The 21,893-nt window shown below is 44.0% G+C and overlaps 1 protein-coding gene across 1 annotated transcript; it reads right to left on the bottom strand.

Moving 5' to 3' along the window:
- Positions 1-1,541: 1,541 nt before the first annotated feature.
- Positions 1,542-21,573, bottom strand: LOC146178945 (uncharacterized). Its single transcript, XM_084579819.1, has 3 exons — positions 21,441-21,573; positions 2,991-3,123; positions 1,542-1,786 (listed from the first exon to the last, which is right to left on the bottom strand). Exons 1-3 carry the CDS (start codon positions 21,494-21,496, stop codon positions 1,616-1,618), a joined length of 360 nt encoding a protein of 119 aa, XP_084435945.1. The 5' UTR covers positions 21,497-21,573; the 3' UTR covers positions 1,542-1,615.
- Positions 21,574-21,893: the final 320 nt, after the last annotated feature.

Genomic DNA, 21,893 nt, shown 5'->3' with positions numbered 1-21,893 from the left:
CACTGAGACTAAGGATACCAATGATAGCAGGGGGTAGCCCAGACACAACAACACAGTAGCACAGACGCAAACGTGCAAGCGACACTTTGTCGTCCTTTTCAACTTCTTCCTCCTTTGACACCTCAGTCATGCGCCACCTAGCAACGCTAGGTGGCAATATATATATATATATATATATTACAAGTGACCGCACCTTGCTTCACCACTGCGTAATATTTGTAATATTACGCATAATATTTGCAATATTACACTGTAATATTAGTTTTCAGCGACCTACTTGCTTTTTCACGGAAAGTTCTATTAGCGCCTAAGTGAACAAACATACTTCTCGAAAAAACTAGTTCAACGACCACCCTTTCTCACAGTAGTCAACACGCTCTGTTTTTTAGAAGAATTGGCGCTAATCGAAATTAGGGCTTGGACGTTTTGCATTTAATACCCTTCTACGTGCCACTCGCTGCAATACATTGGTGAGCCCATCGGGCAGAATATTCCGATTGGTGGAGTCGAATCACAATAACGGCGTATTCTTTTTTTCTTTTAGTTTTCATTTATTTATTTTTCACTTTCCTGCCGCACAGTAGCCTGAGTTTTCATGCACTAAAAAGGACCAACACAACACATATTGGCCAAAAGACAATACAGTAGAATCTCACTTAAGCAGCAAAAACATCAAATAAAGCAATCCCTTCGCTTTCTTTGGTTCCGTGGACTTTTGGAATATTTTGTTCCTCTATCATAACGGACTTCTTATTTCCCCTCGTTCGTCTGGTTCAACACTTTCCAGTGTCGTTTCTGGCTGTCTTAAAGTCAGAGCAGCATCAGTAGCTTCTCAAACAGCTCTCGCTCCCCTTTTAGATCGGGTTAACATGACACTCGTTGCAATTCAGGGCTTATTAGGTGCGCTATAATGCTGATGCGTGGGTGCTCTTCAAGACTGTCGAGCCTTCATTGCTTTCGTCATAAGCTTAGACCTGTGTATAGTTGTTATTTGGTTAAAATTTTGTCGACACGTTTAGGGTTGCATATATCATGGCTCAGCGATCTTATTTAGCAGCGAGCTCAAAAGGGCCTGATTCATTGAAACAGCGAGACATGAAACTCACTCAATGTTGTTCGCTAAAGGGCATCCTCTGGGGCGATCGAAGTTGACATTTTGTTATTTAATTTTATCAAGCTGTAGACTCGTCCACTAAGCAATAAGGTGAAGGGAAACTTCCGAATGGACTGCAATATCTCATTTTTCTTATCATAATAGTTTAGTAATGAAAATATCCACATTTCATTACACTTGTAATCAACAATCAACCATCAGTTCATGAGTGTGAAGCTGCTAGCTACATTGGGAGGTACATATGGCGAAAACCAAAACGCATAAAATTTTATACCAAACAGTATTAAAGGAAACGTTTGCACCATCTTGATCATAGGCAGTGGGCGCTAGCTTTGCCAATATAAACGTTTCGGTACCAAAGCAGAAAGCGGTGTGCTAATCAAATGGCTCAAGACATACAAAAGTTCAGGCGGAACTTCAACATGTTCTGTCTACCGCATCGCAAAAGGAGCATTTTATGAGTTTTTCAAAGCGCGCATAAAGATTGACTCGCTGAACACCTTAGCGTTTTATTATCCTTCTATTTGGTAAAGGCACCCGTTTGTAACCTGTGAAAAACACTCCAGGAGGCAGTGACTTCAATGGATCAAGGCACGTTCCTCCTTCCTCGTCGTACTTTGAATAGCAGAGGCACCCTTTGGGACATGTTTGCACAGTTGAAAGGGGGTTGCACTGTTTGAACAGAAGAAAACGAGGAAAACATGAGACCAAAAACAATATAAAAAATAGGCTGTAAGTTACTGAAACCCTATGATCGTTTTTCTCCACTGCCAACGTTTGCGACATTCTTTGTTAAGCCCATCCTTATAGCGTCGCAAGTAAGCGATATTTTGCTCAGCGGGAAGCGTGCGCGCTGCTGAAGCACTTGTTCTCAAAGATATATTGTAGTTCTTTGTTAACGCCTTTTCTATCGATATATAAAATTCCTTGATAAACGCTTTATATATTGAATTTCTTCTACAAAGCAGATGTCTTTTTTACCATCAATTAACTTCAAAGGTTGAAACATTTTATCCCTCCGAAATTTCCTCTTATTTCTCTTTCCTAATTTTGCGTCCGCTGAGGTTTCTGTCACTAACTGCTTAGCGACTAGAAAGTTTATTTAGTAGATATGAAGGCAGTTACTTCAATTTTTAATACAGCTTTTGTCCAACAAGCGATAAAACGCCTAAAATATTTTAGGCGTTTATATGATTTCGGAGAACTGTTTGATCATTATATGCCGCATCACATTTTTAAGTCGACTCTGCTAGGCACACTAGAAATGGTTCCCAAAACAAGCTTTTCTTAGTTTTACTTCACATAAGCCGGAAAGGGCGCGATGTTCTGTACAAGTTCATTTGACAATCCAAATCCAATTAAGAACATGATAGGGAGATAAGAGCACGAAGTCAAACGAATCTGAACAAAACTTCAGGAAGGCCTCAGCCCACTAGACCTTGCTTCGACAAATATACTGGACTACGTTTGTGCTGTGGCCCTTGAAATCTCTTTACCTATACCTATGGCAGGTAATTTATCTTGCAGCAATACAACGAAGGATATTACGCATCACTTTATTTACGGTTTATAATTCAATGTTTAATCACGAATTGTATTATGTGGCAGAAAACATCTGCAGGCAGCCTATTCAGATACCGCTAGAAAGCGCCATTTCGGGCACAGACACAAAACAGGGTCAGAACAAAGGTAGCAGGTCACCATGCTTGGGCCTTCATTAGTCAAGAGGATTCATGTCTTAAGCGCATGAAGAAACTCTTCCAATTTGATCTCCATTTCGCGGCGGTCTCTGTTTATGTGATATAAAATACATAGAGCAAAGTGTTACTATCAGTAAACGTAGTTAATTTTCGCAAACAGATGCAGCATTCCATACCAGCTGTCCGCAAATAGGATCTGGACGTGGAGGAGGAGTCCTACGGCCTTTGCCCCTGTGACCCTGGCCATGCCTCCCATGTGACACACCCGACCGTCCAATCCTTGCAGGCACGCTGCTCATCTGGCCACACCTAAAACGTAACAAAATCAATTGTTTGCCGCGGTAAGGCCTTTGGGAAAAGTCCTAATTAACGGGAATCTTAAACAGGGGAGTAAAATGGAGACGTTACTAAATTTTGAGGCTATTTTGTCTGAAAATGTTTATTATTTGGAGCTCTCACCCAGCTAGTGTTAGCCCCCATGAGCACAAAGTGCTAATTGGACCCCCTATTTAGTTGAACGTCCTAGCATTGGCCCATCGTAGTGGGCAGTCGCAGATGTAAGGAACTAAACCAAACAATTAGGAATTTGTAGTTTGCAAAACTCAGGCATATATAACAGTGATATAAATATGGCTCCGTAAAAATCTGCAATTGTTTTTCTTTTGGCTGCTGCTTATTTCAGCCCGTTGTGAGATTGAACACCTTCATCGGCTCAAGTGCAAAGCTTACACATTTTAGGAAAAAAACAGAGAAGAAAAAATTGACGTTCCCATAGTGAAACATTCCGTATTGCTGCAAGCTGGCTTTCACCAGTTATGTTTTAACCCACGTAAATCTAATGCCACGGTGACTACTCCTGTATGAAGTGTAAACATGTTTCTAACGGAGAGGCCATTTCTGTTATCAATCTCTATCCGGACGGAGCGATCCGGTTTGGATCTAATACCGGACAGACCATTTGCGGTATGTATATCCCAGTCCGGCATGGATCTGTAATCGGTTGGTTCTGTGTGGAGTGGCGGAACTTTTTACCCCCTCCTGCCCACCTAACTTCCTGCCGCCCCCTGCAACACTTTGCTTCCCTTTCAAAGTGAAAATAAACTTTCAACTTCAACTTCAACTTGTACTCTAACTTGATACTCTTTTCGACCGTCGGTTATCTTCTCTTCGCACTTCACGTCTTGACCATCTCCATTTTTTCTTGATTTCCACTAGAACACAAGAATGTCACTAACTTGAGTTATTTCTCTGACCCACTATGCACGTTTCCCATCTCGTAACCAATAGCCCTACCATTTTTAGTTCCATAGTACTCTGTGGTGTACTGAACTTAAGTAAAACCCGTCTTGCTTGCCTACGTGTCTCAGCACCTTAGGTGAATACAGGTAATATGCAACTTTTACATACTTTTCTTTTCCGCGATACTGGCAAGCTGCTAGTGATAACCTCCGAGCATGTGCCACATACGCTCCATCGTAATCTTATTCCTTTAGTTATTTCCCTTTCGTGGACTGGCTCTGCAGTTACCACCTGACCCAAGCACACATATTTGTCTACCTTTCAATGCTTCGCTACCTATAGAAAACTGTTGATCCTTTCCCAAGCTGTTGAATATTACCTTGGTATTTTTCATTATACTTTATGGGTAAATCTCTTCTTTTGCACTCTAGATAATCAATCATAATTCGCAATTCATTCCCTGACATTCTTGCGAAGCCAATGTCATCACGGAATTGCGGATTACAGATAAATACCCCATCAACCATATTGCTATTAACTGCTCCCATTCCAAGGCTCCGAATGCTTCCTCTAAACAGGCTGTGAAGTCTACTGGGGAGATGCATCTTCCTTTAGAGAGAACGATGGTTATCGTGCGGCCAGTCAGTGTATCTTGCAGTACATTCATATGCGCATCGTCTACACCCTGAGCTAACAATATCGGCTTAACTACTGATATTTCGACTCAGTGAGTTTGTTTCTCATAGTCAATTAATAATAAGTACTGAGGCTGGCTATATTCTGAGCCTTTTTTGATTACCTTGGTATATTGTATGGACCTGATCGATGCTGGGGCACTCGTCTCGAAAATCTGCTTGACGCTTTGGTTTACTGAAGTCCATGGTGCACTTAATGATTAGCAATTTATTTATTTACTGATTTATATAGCTTAAAGACCTGATGCTGGGCATTGCATAGGCATTGTTTCAAACAAAGCAACATCTAATTTCAAATAGAACATCTATAACTGGCTCAGTTCAGTTAACATATGTGCTTATAAGCAAAATCAAGAACTTGGCAAACACAAAAGTACAAAAAACAAGCTTGGTCATAGTTAAGCATAGCACTAGGAATAACGGAACGTAAAACGGCAGAAAGGTACTACTAGGAAAAGTAAAAGCATCAACAACACGTAGAGTAATAAGGCACTCTAATACGAATTTTGTGCGCTTAAAAATGTTAGTAATGCTATTTGAATATATGAGAGCTCGGTATGGCTGGCAATGCTAGATGGCAATTCATTTCATTCATTTCTTGCCAATACGAGCGCACACAACCTAAACGCCAATCACCTTCGCAAATACCTTTTACGCCATTGATGGAAAGGGGCTGCCCTGTTCTGTTTTATGACCAAGCTGTCCTAATCATGAAGATAATTACTGCACCTTGACAGCTACCCTTTAAATTAAGCAGCCAGGCCGTCACTGCTAATGGGTTGTTTGCAGATGTGGATAAGATGATGTCCTATATGTTTTGTAAATGACAAAAAAAAACAACTTTCTTAATTTCTGCAATGAGAGTCATTCTGAAAGCATCTTCGTGTGGAACCAAACCTGATAGCATTAGACGTGAAAGGAAGCTCAGCGAATGAGGGCAATGCACTCATCGCACGTTTCAAGAAGTGCGGTTCCCAATTCAAATTTCAACCGCTATTACAATTCAACTACTATAATTGTGGTATTGCGAACCCATTCGCAAACCGTACAATGTTTCGTTTCGAAGTATTCACTGCGACACATCAGCAATGGCCTAGTTGCAACGGTGTTGCTGCAATGGTGACTGGAAGCATGTAGAACATTTGGTGTCACAGCTTCCGGGAAGAACGCGTCACAGCCATTCTTAGCCGCGAGGACAATAATTTTGAGAGCGACGAAGAAAACTAATGTGCCTTACATTGCGCATTAAAGGAGCAGTTCAAATGTCGCGCCGGAGACATTGCAACCCTTTGGCAACGGTCTTGCTATAACTGTGCTTTTGTAAATGGAAGCATGTAAAATACTTTGTTTTGTAGCTTCCGCGAAGGAATAGCTCTGCAATCGCTAGTTGCGAGGTTATATCTTGGAGTGACGGAACAAAAGAATAGGTAGTATACGACATACATAGTACAGCAAGAAGTACGAGGTTGGTGTTCGACACTTCGACACGTCTGCAGCGGACATGCTACGATCGCAATCGCAAGGATGTACACCATACTTTTCCACCGCTTCGGCGAAGGTAAATCGCTGACATTGACGGCTGCGAGATCTATATATTTACTGACGTCCCGCTAAGACCAAACGTTCTATGTGTCCAACGCGCTGTTTCGGTTTCATGCAGACAAAAAATGTCTGGCGCAAGGCGGCTTCATAAAGCAGTTTTCTTGATTTCAAAAACAGGTGTGAAATCACTTTTTTCAATGTTTCCGATTCCCCTTCAGCTCGAACAAGTACATTAATTAAATACCAGAGAGTCACTTGCTGTGCTGCGCAGTGTCATTAACATAATTGTTTCCGTAGTTCTCAAAACTAACTACCTGGCAAATAACCTTAAATGTTGATGACGACTTCGTAGAAGATCGTGGCAAAAGTTACCTCATATACAGGTTAATGAAATTTTAAACCACCTCGATTACGATTTTAATGGCGAGACTTCCAGGTAGTGGACGATAACGGTCCCATTTTAAAATACATTGGAAAACGGTGGCCCTTAAAATCTTCAGCATTGCCGATATTTTAGCAATAGAGGAAGAAGGAAGAAGCCGACGGGAGCGGACGCACTTCGATTGGGCTCGGCTAACAAGAAAGGAAATTGTGTGGAAAACCCAACAAATCCTGGAAAGTTTGTTTCGAGGACCTTCCTGAAGTCATCCGGAATTCACCGAGGCCTTTCTCAAACCCGTGAGTGTTTTATTGGACATCGAAATGGGCTTTTGAAGCTCCTCGGCGGCGGCCATGCTAGGCGATGCGAGGCCTAGTAATGCCGACCCAGAGCGCATGGATACCTTAGACCAAGGCGAAGCGGGATCTAGTGGTCTGTGTTCAACAACCGCTAACCCAGCTCACTCTGCTAAACACCAGGAAATGGAATTAGACGTTGAAATCCAAACTTCTAAGGACATGGAAGAGGGTCGTGCCTGGACGCCAGATGACCTTTACTCCAACTGGCACGTAAACATATGCAAGAAGAATCGCCAAAGGTTAGCAAGAGGCGAACAAGTCGTGATCGCAGGAAAGATCTATGCTCCCCCGACGCACTTGCTGCAGACCGTCGTGAAACCGAATAAAACGATAGCATCGCCAGTACCGCCGGCTATGGATCAAACAACGTCTCAGAAGAGGAGGAAATTACCACCCCTTTCTAAAACTGGCTATAAGGTGATAATAAGACCCAAGAAAGGCATGGAAGTCAGAAAATTTGTACCTACCCAGTTCTCAAGAGCCATCGTGGCTGCCTGCAACAACCCAGCATTGTGCGACTTCTCCAAATTTATTGTGAGACCCCGCACAGGATCGAACATCATCATAGTCAGCACTCCTTACGACGAGACTGCGGACGCTATACGGCACAGCAAGAGTCTGACCTTGGAAAACAAGGCTTACGAAGTCAACGTCTACCTGGCGGCGCCTGAGGACGTCATCAGAGGAGTTATTCATGGAGTGGATCCAAACACACCATCAGAGGAGCTTCTATCAAACATCCGATTACGCACACAAGGGGTCGAGATCGTTCAAGCACGAATGTTGGGAAAGTCTCGCACGGCAGTGTTAACATTCATAGGCCCCATTCTCCCCCGCTACGTCATCTATTACGGGGGAGAGACGGCATGTTACCAATATCGACCAACCCAACAGATCTGCCAAGAATGTCTCAAGGCAGGCCACAGAGCGGATGTCTGCCCAACACCCAACGCCAAAGTATGTCGGAAATGCGGCCTTCATGAACCAGAGGAAAACCACACCTGTGAAGCCAAGTGCGTGGCCTGCCAGGGAAACCACCCAACGGGAGACAAGGCCTGCAAGCAGCGCCTCAGGGCACATATAGGACGTTACAACAACAAAGCTAAACAAAGCAATAACAATCAGCAACAGAAGCAGCACGTCAGCCGGAGAGATCAGCAGATCAAGCCGATGGAGCGCCGCTGGTTTCCATCTGAGGAGGAGGAACAGCAGCTGGCAGAGAAACAGAGACCCCAGTCCCGATCGAGATAAAAGGGACGGGACTTGACAGCCTACTATTCCCAACAGAAGACACAACAGATTAGGCCCAACCAGCAGGGACCACCAGAAGCAATAGGGGCGACGCCAGACAAGCTAGAGCACGACACCAAAAGGGTAAGCTGGGCTCAGATTGCCTCTCCCACTGCTCTAAACGGGTATGATCCATGCCAGGATTGCACTAGGCTCGAAGAGCAAAGTAGACGACTGAAAATCAAACTATCCGAACAACAGAAACGCCTTAATAAGGTAGAAAAACAACTACAACTCCTACAAATGGGCCAGAAGCAAACTGCCCCCCAACCCTCATCCATAGTATCGGTACAGCCACAACCGGTACAAAATGCTGTAAACACCTCCGCATCTCAAACTCAACAGGCGAGTGTACTCCAAACGCAACGGCAGAAACCGCTTACACAAACTCTCGGACTTCACACTCAAGAAAACGCACCAAGCATTCTTAGTGAAATGCAACAAATGAATAATCAAATGCAGCAGACCATGATACAACTAACCAAACAACTCCAAGACCAACAAATTGCCACGCAAACTCAATTTGCGGCAGTTCAAGAAGAATTCAATTCAAAAATCCAAATAATAACTCAGGGGGTGCGAAAACGCACGGGAATCCCCGATGACCCTCGACTAAAAGCCCACCGAAGGTCCGCTGGCATGACATATCTCAGCGACTGCGAGTTAGTGGCGAGCAACGCTGATGGCTGCCTCCCCTAACCGGCAAACAAACCACCTAGAGCTCTGGCAGTGGAACTGTCGCTCCTTCAAGAGGAAACGCAGCTCCCTGCAGATGTTTATTCAAAATCAACCGATACCTCCGGACGTCATATGTCTCCAAGAAACAGGATGCACAACATACCTCAAAGGATACCTCACATACACCCATGACACGGCACCTAAAATAGCTACACTAGTGGCCCCACACTAACAGTCATACCGCACGACCTTCCCTTCAGTGAAATTAATCAAGTTCTCATCGAGGTCATCTCTCAAAAAAGAAGAAAGCAGAGTGTGTTCGTCCTAAACCTTTACAGTCCTCCAAGCAACACGCAGGAAGATTTTAAGCCACTTTTACTGGAATGCACAAGCATAGCGGGAATGAACCCCCTTATTATTATGGGGGACCTAAACGCTGTACATACGGCATGGGGCTGCCACAAGGACACCCCGAAGGGAACCAAGTTGTTGGAAGCGGCTGAGCAGCTGGATCTCTGTCTTATGACGGACACCATGTCCCCCACTAGAATAGGAAACAGTGTAACCAGAGACACCTGCCCAGATCTAGCTTTCACCAAAAACATAAGACATTGCACCTGGACCAATCTAGAAGAAACACTCGGCAGCGATCACAAAATCCTTAGCTTATCCCTAATGACGACCCGTATGAAAAGGACCATTGGCTCTACTAAAATAACGGACTGGGATAAGTTCAGACAAATTAGACCGCCACACGACGGCCTCACAACAATTGAAGATTGGGTTCAAAGCCTAAAGGATGCTCGTGCAAAAACGACCCAGACCACCAACACAACGACAAAAACACCAGAAGTAGACAGACATCTCCTACATTTATGGGAAGCCCGAAAAAGTCTATTAAAACGGTGGAAAATGCAAAAAATAAATAGAAAACTTAAAATGAAGATAGTACAGGTTACGGCTGAAGCACAAGAGTATGCTATAAAGCTCGCCAAGCAAAACTGGGCAGATTTCTGAAATTCGCTGAAAGGTACCCTAAGCACGGCTAAAGCATGGTCAATATTAAGAATCATGATAGGCCCCTCAAAAACCAAAACGGCCACAAGAAGAACCCTCGACACCATAGCCCATAAATACCGGGCACAGATGCGGAGTTGATCACCGCCATGCACAAGAAATACATAGGAGACCCTACTCCGGCTTGCCAAACTTCATATGCGGGTCAACCAAACCCCTCATTTGACTCCCCTATAACACTGGCGGAGGTCAACTCAGCCGCCCGTACATTTACAACAAACACTGCCCCTGGAGGAGACAAAGTCACCTACGCCATGATTAGGAACTTAAGCACCGAACATTTGCAAGACCTAACGAAGTACATCAACGAAGAACTGTGGGAGAAGGGACAGGTCCCATCAGCTTGGAGACACGCGGATATCATCACCATAACAAAGGCTGGAAGCCACCGGCTGTGGAGAGTCTCCGTCCTATCTCCCTCACTTCTTGCCTGGGAAAACTCTATGAAAAAGTAGTCCACCTCAGGCTCCAAAATTACATCGACGAAAACAACATCTTTTCTTCCGGCATGCTGGGCTTCCGCAAGGGACTCTGCACGCAAGATGCTTTCCTCCGGATTAGGGAAGAAGTCATCAACACCATACCCCGAAAAGGCGAAAATTTCATTCTGGCACTAGATCTCAAAGGAGCATTCGACAACATTGGCCACCAAACCATATTGCACGAATTAATATCAACTGCAGGGAGAAAATCTTCAAATACGTGAAGGCTTTCCTCTCAGATCGCACAGCCACCATAGGAATTGGAGAGATCCGATCACCAAAAGTACCCATGCCGAACAAAGGTACACCGCAGGGTTCTATAATCTCTCCAATGCTGTTTAACATAGCAATGATAAATTTAGCAAAAAAAACAGTTGACCCGCAATGATATTGGCTTCACTTCATACGCGGACGACATCACCATCTGGGCTACTCAGGGATCCTTGGCGCAAAAAGAAGAAGCTCTGCAAGCCGCTATAGACCTAGTCGAGGAATTTGCCGGGGAGAGCGGTCTTCAATGCTCCCCAGAAAAATCCGAACTTATCAGGCTACACAGAAGAAATTACAAGTCCCCAGGAGAAATCCAGCTCTCTCTAGGAGACCAGACAATTCAAGAGAAGGACAAGATCAGAGTTTTGGGGCTGTGGTTGCAAAGAAATTTGAGAGTGGATTATACAATCAAAACACTCAAAACCACAGTCAACCAAATTTCCAGAATGATTAGAAGGGTGACCTGGCACCGGAAAGGGATGAGGGAGGAGGACACCCTCCGCCTTGTACAAGCCCTAGTCGTTAGCAGGATTACCTACGGGCTCCCACATCAGGAAATTAGAATCGCTGATAAAAGGGCCATTGACACTATCATAAGAGGAGCCTATAAAACGGCCCTAAACCTCCCGCCAACAACATCAACGGAACGTCTTTGGGCACTCGGAGTGCACAACAACTTCGAGGAGCTCAAGGAGGGGGTTCTAGAGAGTCAGAAACAACGCCTAACAACAACGCAGGCGGGTAGGGAAATCCTGTCAAAACTAGGGCTATGACAAGCACTAAGAATTTCCGAGATCAAATCACAAATTCCGACATCCACAAGAAACAACATCTATGTGAACCCGATACCCAAGCACATGCACCATGAGTTACAGAAGGGTCGAAGGAAAGCCAGAGTCAACTAATTGGAAAAACAATTGTCTAAAGACGCGGAAGTTGTCTACGTGGACATACGGGCTTACGGCGAGCCTGGCAAGTTCACAATAGCTGCAGTTGACCACCAGAAGAGGCCAATTATTCAGGCTTCGATCTATGCCAAGGATCCTGCGGAAGCGGAATCACTGGCTGTAGCCATCACCATAAAAACACAAGACCACCAAAAGTCATCACACGTAGTGACGGACTCCCAACCAGCCTGCAGGGACTACCTGGCCGGAAAACCTCACAGAAGAGCGTGTGCAATATTACGTTCCATCTCCCAGACGCACACTATTACATGGACACCTGGACACGAAGGCCTAGAAGGAAATGAGGTAGCGAATGATCTAGCCCAATCTCTCACAAACCGGGCGGATCCCCATCCCTACCCCACCCCTCTCCTAGGACCCTACGGCGACAGGCTGGATCACCTACGGTTAGAAAGCAGAATTTTCTCACCACCACATAAACTTCCTTCCTCGGACGCTATAGACTGGAGAAAAATACAAACAAACGCATTCCCTAATCTTCACATTTTAAATAAGATAAGCCCAACAAAATACACGAGTTACTGTCCTTGGTGCGGTGCAAGCCTCACACTCTATCACATCTCTTGGGAATGCCAAGACAAACCTGATTTAACGTTTTTAGTGCCATGCCCGACACACGAGCAGTGGGAGGCGGCCCTGACCAGCGACAACCTGGACCAGCAAGCCTGGATTATCCAGCTAGTCCGCAAGCCAGCTGCTGCCAGTGGAGCCCTGGACTAGGGGCACCGACCACCCAGCTCCTGCGAATTATTATGCTCATTATTATGCACATTAAAAGTTTTCTCTCTCTCTCTCTCTTAGCAATACACGGAATGCTAATCCGCAACTCATCCAACGATGAGAGAAGTTTGGAGTGCTCCCCGTATGTTGGTCCGCACGTTTTAAAATGCTGCCACCACTGAACCATTTTATCCTGCGTTCTTCCAATAATTTAATAGCCGTTTTTGGCGACTCTCTGCATTGTACCAGTTTTCCTCTTCTTCTCCCCTAATGGTTTAACTGTTTTGAAAACCTGGTTCCACTGCATCAATTTTCCTTTATAGCTTGCAATAGCAGACATGCCATTTTCAAACACCGGCCATATTGGACCAGCTTGTCTCGTGCTCTGATATCGGCTGTGCCACTCTAAAGAATTTGCCGATGATGGACCAAGTCGTACCCCTATCTCCTCATATTGGTTGTGGAATAAAATAAATGTTTTGCTTTGATCATTTCAATCAAAATACGGTTTCGCATTTCTATATTTACCATGCGCGTCTAGAAGCCATTTCATAGCACTTGTGACATTGACATTTCAGCCGAATGGCATTAATAAAACGCATTCATACCTGCAACCGCCGATGTTCATTTTTGTTTGTGCGCTCCTTTGTCTACAACCGGTAATTACATGCTCCATTAATATTGTCACGTGGCAATGAAGATACCAAAGAGCGAATTGAGAGGCTTGTACTGCTCTATAGCAAACTCTTTACCGGGCTAACGCACCAGCAAAATAGTTAAGGAACACTTTGGCGGCAATAGCAGGAAACACGCTCGGCGGCCGGTTAAGTATGAATGCACGAATAATTCGTTAGTATCAATTTAAAGTTGGCGACGAACCACCTGGATAACCAGCGGAAGGAACTTGGCAAAGTCCGGATTGCTAAAGAAATAGTTGTGCTTCATGTGATGCCTTGGGAAATCTTAAGACGCATCTCGCTCTACAATGACAGCAATACAGCCACACCTCGCTACAGCGAGCATGAACAAGATAGTTTCTGCGCTAATATCACGACGGCTCCTCACAACAACAACAAAAAAAATAAAGATTTCAGCGGATTGCGGCAACACTCGACTCTTAGCAAAAATCGCCTAGATGTTTGAAAATGAACTGACAAGAGTTGATGTAGAATTACGAATGACAAATTGAGAACATTTAGGCATGCGTAATACGGCTTAGGGCGTACAAGATGCACATCCTCTGGGTGCGCTCGGCGCCTCTGGGATGCTGTCACGCCGTCAGGAATGGCCTCTTAGTCGAGTTGACTCTGCGAAGGACCTTGTTCAGGCCGAAGAACAGGCGTAAAAGTTTTTACTGAGTCTGCTGCAGTGAATCAGCGTCTAAACCCAGATGTGGTCTCCCGGCTTCTACTCAGCATCGCGTCGTCGTTGGTCCTAGCAACGGGCGTCGGCTCCCTGGTGACGTTTAATGCTGCGCAGCTGAGCAAGTCGTCGGGCTTCCTCTGTGCGGTAAAAGTTGGCGGCCATGCGTCATGCTGATGATGTCCTCTTTCGTGACGTGCGGCAGCACCGTGTCGAGCGTTTTCGAGTGCTCCTTGCAATACACAAGTTCAAACGGGGTACCCTTGTCTTCTGGACGGCGGTGTTACAGGCGAAGATTAGGCATGGCAGGAATTTATCCTATGTTTTATGTTTGACGTCCACGCACAAGGCAAGCATGTCGGCGATGGTTTCGTTCAGACGCTCTGTGAGTCCGTTGGTGTGAGCATGGTGCGGTGTTGTTCCTCTGTGGCTAGAATGAATGTGGCCACCTATGCCGCAGTACCACTAGGCAGACCTTTCGCTTCGGCGTAACAAGTTAGGCAATAAGCACCCACGATGATCCACTTTCAACCCATAGGTGAATTTGGGAAGGGGCCGAACAGGCACATCCAAATTTGTTAAAAACGTTTATTCGCGGGTGGTACGCGATACTGTATTCATTCCCGTTTGATCGCGGGCGCTGTGCGTCTGTATAGCACTGGTGGCACGTTTTCACGTATGCCGATCATCGGCGGCTAAGGGCGGCAATAATATCGACCTTTTATTCAGTGCATCATGCGTGCGAACCCAAGAAGTCCGGCTGCTAGATGAATGGAAAAAGTTTGTTGAATGACCTCTCAAAGGTTTTTAGGGACAACAAGGAGTTGAGGGGTTCTGTTAGTTGCGATGTTCTGTGCGAGGACGCCGCTGCGTAAGTGAAGACCAGTAATAGAGGCTTTACAAAAGTTAGCGCCATCTAGTGAAAGAAACAAACTGTGCGCGGCGGCCATGTTTTGTTCAGTCCGCCCGCGCCTCCCATCGGGTACGCTGTCAGCGTGCGCCTTCGTAGAACCCGTGCATGCATCGAAAGTTGTATTGGAATGCTCACAAGCGACTGTTTCATTTTTCAACATCACAGAAGTCGCTGTTAGCTCCAAACTCTATTCGGAATGATGCCAGCATGTTGTTGCGTGCCCTTCTGCAGCCAGCGCACCGTCGTAGACGCTCACGGAAACAAGGTATACGCGTGTATGCGACCGTTCGTTTGAAGTCCTAGTCGGCTTTACAAGGGTCACTTGCATCATGTGAAGCATTACTGCTCATCCTTCTGACTGAGAGCTAGTTCACAGAATGCGCTATCACTTAAAACAGCAAAGTTGTTTGGAGCGCTATGGAGCCCTGTGAACTTGAAGGATAAGCTTATGCTGCGATGGAGGACACGGGAGAAGGAGCAATGCATGTATTTGCACAATGCAACGCTATTGTGCAAATACGTTCTTTGAAACATCTTGTACGTAGGTCGCATTTACCATTGTGTATTGGATTTAAGACATGGGCATGATTACCGAAACTACTTTTCACAGTCGTACGATATGGTAGTGCTTGGTGCAGAGAGCAATACGGTTGTCTAGTGCGCCCGAGGTGCGTGTTTTACGCTACAAAAGCAGGCGGCTGCCAAACGCGCGGCGTCTAGAAAAGCAGGAAAAGATGACATCCCACTAGTGAGTTGTAACATGCTCACGTGCAGCCAGTTTCGACCGGTCCACGTCCAGAGCGCGCAGCTCAGGTTTTATACCTGCCAGCGCGGCCGATAAAATACCGAAGCGTGAGTGCGCTTCACTTTTGTGAGCTTTTTCGAGTCATCCGATGCTTCGCTAATTCACAGCTACCAGAAATTCACTGGAATTTTTAAATATGTCGATTTCTTGTTTATTCCCTTTGTCAGAAAGTAAACATTTCAAGCCGTAATCTCATATGAAAGCGCTGACATTGGAAGCTTCGAGGAACTCGGAGGAGGAGGAACTCGGCTGAAACGAAAATAAATTTGAAAAGTCAACTCACATTACTGCCGAATGTTCGTGCTTTGTGGAACTGGCGGGGTTCATAAAATCAGATTTATATTCTATCATATCGTTATAGAAAAATTAGGGGGTCACTTAAGCTCCGCCATTAAAGGTATAACGCGATAGTGTCTCTCTCTCATACACACAGACGCACGATGTTTCTTTCTTCACGTTTATATTTTAGCTGTTTTATTTATTTATTTATTTATTTATTTATTTATTTATTTATTTATTTATTTATTTATTTATTTATTTTATTTACCAAATACTGCAGGCCCTAACTGGACCCTAGCAGGAGGGGCGAAAAGAATACAATGCAGTGAAATAGGAATTCGTCAAAAGTAACATACTACACACAAGTGTTCAGGTAGAACGAAAGGAAGAAGATGGTTTGCACGGTATAAAAAAGAAGAACCGAACAAGGGTAAATAGGGTACGCCTCAGGTCGCAGATGAGCCAACGTTTCGACAAGTGGACTTGTCTTCGTCTGGGGTAACACAATGGTAAACATATAACATACTACACAAGTGTAGTATGTTATATGTTTTTAAGCATGTTGTATTTCTATGTTATGTATGTTATGTTATATTTCTATCATTTCTTTATTTATTTTTATTTTATTTGACGTTTTATATTTTTATATAACGCATGCGTCAGCAACAATCGGCTTTCCATTCTGAACAATTTGAGTTTTGAACACATTCTTCAATTATTTCAATTATTCAATTAAACATTCTAAATTTCCTTTCTTAGCATCACCAAGCACTGGTTTTTCATTCTGACACCTTTAAGCAGCCCTTATTTTCCAATTTTTCCCTTTTTTCGTTTTTTTATTTCATCAATTGATCAATTAATTAGAAAGATTTTATTAACTCGTCATCGCCTATCGCACATCAATCAATATTCAATCACTGGAAGCACAAATTACCATGGCACTGTTTTTTTACGCAGCCATTGATTATTTCCGAGACTAATGCCAACTACTGCGTCGACGGCATGGGAAGGAAAGTGCTAAGCGACAGTCCAACTTACGTCAAGGTACGCACGATTCTTTTATCATAAAATAAAATGCATCCTCGCTCATTTCACCAACCAAGTATCTTCCAGTGGGATGAGCGACGGTGATTGCGCAAACCAAGCAAACTCGCGATGCTCTCTCATAGGCGTTTAAGTAAACACAAAGGCGCACAGACAAAAAAAAAATACACATTACAGAACTCTAGATGCTGTACCTGGATAGGGATGACGCTACGAATTGCCGAGGGGCCCATGCACGACTCGTAGAGCAATTTGTAACTGCGCTCGGCAGCGCGGCCGGTGGGCCCCGCCACGTCTCGGCTGTCAAAATACGCTTCTAGGCGTCGCTAACAGAAACCGCCAGGGACCGAAGAGCGGACCAAGCACAGCACACTAGGTTAAAACGTGAAAAGCCCGAACAGAACGGCGAGCGCTGACGGACGGACACGAAGCGAATGGATGGAGCGAACAAAATATGGCGGCCAGCGCGGGATCAGCGTGCCGCTCATGGTTCACAGACGTACTTTTGTAAACCCTCTATTGTGGCCGGAAGAGAGCAGAGGACAAGCGGTCTTGCCTTTCATGTAACAAAAATAGATTTTTTCAACTCAAAGTCCGAGCGCTGCTGTTTTGCAAGACTTGCTTTTTGCGGTCCTCATAAAAATGGCATGAACCCGCAAAGGAGGATTGGCCACGACCAGCTCATGGTTACAGTTTCTGAGATTTCATTCTGCAGAACTGACATTAAAAATTTCGAAAAAATCCGCTTCACTGACAACGACGGCTGAGGGTGATGTATGGGATTGGTGGAACCTAAATTTGCGTGAATAAAATTATTAATAAATAGATAAAAAGGAATATATAATTAGGAATATCAAAGAGTGCATTAAAAATTCTAGAGGGCACTTTGGACCACTGAAGTGCGATGAGGCAAAACCATTATATTGCGATGAATTGCAGCCCTCCCCTACGGCACCTCTATCTCCCTCTCTTCTTTCACTCCCACCTTCCTGCCGGAATTCCTTTATGGCGTGGTACATGTGTCCGCGGAGAATGTGGAGGGGTGGCTGCTTCTGGTCCTACCGGGCTGGGACTGATAGGTCACAGCCGCTGGCGGCTGGGGATAGCCTTCTACGATATTTTTATCTGTCTATAATTGTCTACTGGGCGATGCTCGCTGCGAAGGAATTTGCGCAACGACACGCACGCTGCGCATTTTTCTTTTCTATTCTGGTCTATTTGAACAATCAAGTTGATTCAAATTCGTACTATCAGGCCGGTACTCTGATTTTGTTTTTAATAGTTTGATAAAAAAAAAGCGAGAAAGGCATTGTCTCATTCCAAGCAGTTCGTCTGAAAATGGTCGCTGGATTTATTCCATAAAAAGGCCGGAAGGAATAAGCGTTTCCCTGAACGCGTCCGCCATCTAAGGCCAGGCACTGTTCCTATCGCAGCACAACCTCTGAACCCCCGGACGCCTCATCGTGGTGCAGCACCAACTACCTGGACAGCCTGAGTCATGTATCTCACAAGAAGTCTTCCTCTGTTCATTTCATGCATATCAGTGGGTCACTTATCAGTATTATGTTACTTTAAAACGAAGCTGGGTCAATTAATGGTACTAGATAGGCGCGTTACTCAATAAATATGCACTCAATATTGAATGTTCATTTTATTTTCAATGGAAAGGCCAGCAGACAGACCCTCTACTAACCTCGGTATTGTGACAGCAGGAACTGAAGGTATGTATCCAAGAGTCAAATATGCATTGTTTTTCTCAATCCGTTTGCTGCGTCATTTTATCAATACGTTCTAGTTGTTTATGAACCGTTTCCCATAAAGAGATTAAATATGATGTCTTTATCAGTGGGGGAAATTTAATTTTGCATCGCTTCTCAAAGTCACAAAGAATAGAAATATATTATTGTTAATAAATGGGCAGCTTTATAATACGGTATGAATAGAAAAGCCAGAGAAATTTTTATGTAGGAAAAGCCACTATTTTACCAACCATAAAAATTCCATGAATTAGGGAGGCTGTCTAACATGGGCTGCTGGCTGCGTCGAAATGGCTTAACAGGGTACAGTTTTGTCATGACGGATAGTCCAGCCGAAGAAACTGTAGTATTTTCTCTAATAGGCAATATGGCATGATGTTGATGCCAATGTTTCCAACGCTCATCGTTGTCGGTCTTATGGTGGCGTGCTGCTGGGGTTGTTTGGTTTGTCCGGCTTATAACACATATTATATTTATATAGGGCTTTTTAATAAAATATTCTTGATCGGCCTACGTATATTGCCCTGCTCATATTCAAATCAATCCATTACATTTAACGGCTTGCCGCTTCGACGTCTGTTCTGTGACATGATACAATATTTTATCAGATGCATATACAGCACCTATGCATTTTGCGGTGTTTTGTAAATCCCCTGTCTTTAAAATGACATTTAACACCTACGCAACCTCTTGTAGGGCGTTCGCACTTGCGGTTAACGAAACGAAAGCATCATAGCAATGTAGGCGTTCACACTTGCTCTTAACCAAAGGAAAGCACCATAGGTGCATTGCGAGATCAAAAGAAGCTTTGAAGCCGCTCGTTTGCTTATATTCATGAGGGTTTTAAGCCTAATTCTGACCTCTAGTTGGCCTTCCAAGCGAAGGGAAGGCCTCCGTGTCTTGCTTGCATCACAAGTAGGTATTGGTTTATATGCGATAGCCATGACCGGGGTTATTGGTGACCCGACCATGACGTGACACTTTACCTTTCAGCATTGACCGCTGGCCCTCTAGCCCTCATTTGTGGTCAAGATTGCAAGAATATTGACCTGCGGCCAAACTACACAACGATTGAAGTCCAAGTGCTCCATAGAATTACTGTCGAATAGCCACCACCAACATTGTCCAAATAATATCAAAATTGATATCCGGGTAGATTCAGCAGCGATTAGTTTTATTGTCACGTTATCATATGCGATCTGCGAAATGCTGCCAGGCCACAGTCAAATGACTCTAGCCCACTTGGAAAAGAATTTATGTCCTATTATGATGGACCTCAAACTTCCCGATGGTCATGAACAATGTTGACCCGATCCCCCACCAAAATGTTCCTTGAGTAATGGAGAATTTTACCATGGCTAAATAACGCAAATTAATATTGAAGTATTATATACCAGGATGATTGCCATGGATGTACCTTAATTTGTTCTAGACCACCACAAAACTTTGGCCCTGGTAACAAAACTCTTCGCTTAGGCCAAATCAGCCACATTTGGCGTAAATGCATAGTCAGCGGTGTAATGAAGCGCTCAAAATCCAATACTCACCTCCAAGTTTGACCAGGGAACTGAAAATATTGTCGCATGTCACACAAAATGTGACCGACATAAGTGCTCCAACTGGTGGAAAGTTATTGGTGTAACCATAGTACGTCAGTGCAACCTTATTCTCTATATCTATACACCTTATCTCTTCTCCTGCCTCACCGCGCCTCGGCCGCCGCACCATTTGTTTCCCTCTCCCATTTCCACTTCTCAAATAACTTCCGCTCCACATTGCATGAAAGCCACTTCATACACCCGTGCCGTTTTTTAAACATCTTAAAAGAGCATACGCACCTTCCTGCAAATGAAGAGAGCACTAACTAGCTAGAAGCGTGGAAAGAAGCATGAGTTAATTAGATAAGGAAATATATCAGGTAGAGTACCAGGAGTTGGCAAGAGAGCGAGAAAATATACAACATTGGCAAATATCCTCATCTTGGAGGCGATAGTCATCGTTATGGTCTCGTTAGCTTTGTGACTGAAATGCACTTGCGCAAGCAAGCTCATTTGTGCCATAGCCTGTTTCAGGACTCTGCTCTGCCTGTTTTCTTGCAGTTCCCTAAAGGGATCACTCAAATAGAGTTTGTCATAGCTAAAGAACACAAATATTGTGTCGGAGGTCGTGTAGTCTCATGATTTATAGTGTGAAAAAGCAAAATATATTTTAAATTCCTGCGTTACTCCTGGCATCGGTAACATTTTTGCTGTCCCAATGAAATGAATGTCCAAGAGTTGAAGTAAGCCTAATGATGTGATTGGTACTTTGGTGGCATCGACAACTTAACTTAACGTATTATACATAATGGGTCGGTCCAATGCATCATAGCATAAAGAATGTACTCACAAAATGAAAAGGACAGAACTCTATGTAGCCATATTTTTGTTTGAAGCTAATGAAAGTGAAAAGTGAAGTTTAAATTCAAAATATTACTACAATATAAAGTTGGACAATTTGCTACAATATTCTCGAGTACCATTTCGAGACTCTCAAGTGATAAACCGGAATTCTAAAAAGCGCGAGGACTGTGGTGATTCCTTCATTCCAAAGTTTGAAGTTTCGCTGTATCACATCAGACTATTGGCTGGTAAAGAAATATGTCAAAATTGAAGGAGGAACGCAATGATCGTTCCTGATCTTCAGTTTCTTTCATCGGATATATCCGACTCACAGTCCACAGTTTATACCACTTAATCCAATAATTTAGTGCGAAGATTGTACTTACTCTACATAAACAATGCAGAATACACAGAGAACAACAAAAATGTTAACGCAGTTCATCTCTCGTACACGTGAAGTAGGAGAAGAGGAAATACTAAGCCACAATGTTCAAACCCTCTGTTTATAAAGGCCTTGAAGATCACACATCATCGGAGGCATTTGGAATAAGTAACACTTAATGTCATCAGGATGTCCATCCAAGATTTTTTTGGACGTCACGCATGCATGTATCCGACCCCGGGTAGAAGCAATCGGCACATAATTGCTAAAATGATTGAGAGTATCTTGAAATGCCGGATATAAGCGATGTTGACTGATGTGCAAAATTGTTCAGATATATTCCCAAGTGGTTTCTTCGCAAAGAACTAATGCAGGAGCAACGGAGGACTTTGTAATATGTATTGCATTATCCAGTGATCCGCAACTTTTAACGGTTATTTTTACACGTGCCTGAAAT

The sequence above is a fragment of the Amblyomma maculatum genome, chromosome 9 (genome assembly GCF_055883805.1).
Source record: "Amblyomma maculatum isolate TAMU_Amacu chromosome 9, ASM5588380v1, whole genome shotgun sequence".
Taxonomy (NCBI): Eukaryota; Metazoa; Arthropoda; class Arachnida; order Ixodida; family Ixodidae; genus Amblyomma; species Amblyomma maculatum.
Note: the sequence above shows the minus strand (reverse complement) of the source record. Positions and strands in the feature narration are given on the sequence as shown.

Bases quoted from the DNA above. Each gene is read 5' to 3' on its own strand.
- LOC146178945 (XM_084579819.1), bottom strand. From the start codon at position 21,496: ATGAACTGCGTTAACATTTTTGTTGTTCTCTGTGTATTCTGCATTGTT. The intron at 3,124-21,440 runs GTAAGTACAATC...GTTACGTTTTAG, and splicing joins TTCTGCATTGTTTATGTAGA to GTGTGGCCAGATGAGCAGCG. The intron at 1,787-2,990 runs GTATGGAATGCT...CTGTTCAAACAG, and splicing joins ATCCTATTTGCGGACAGCTG to TGCAACCCCCTTTCAACTGT.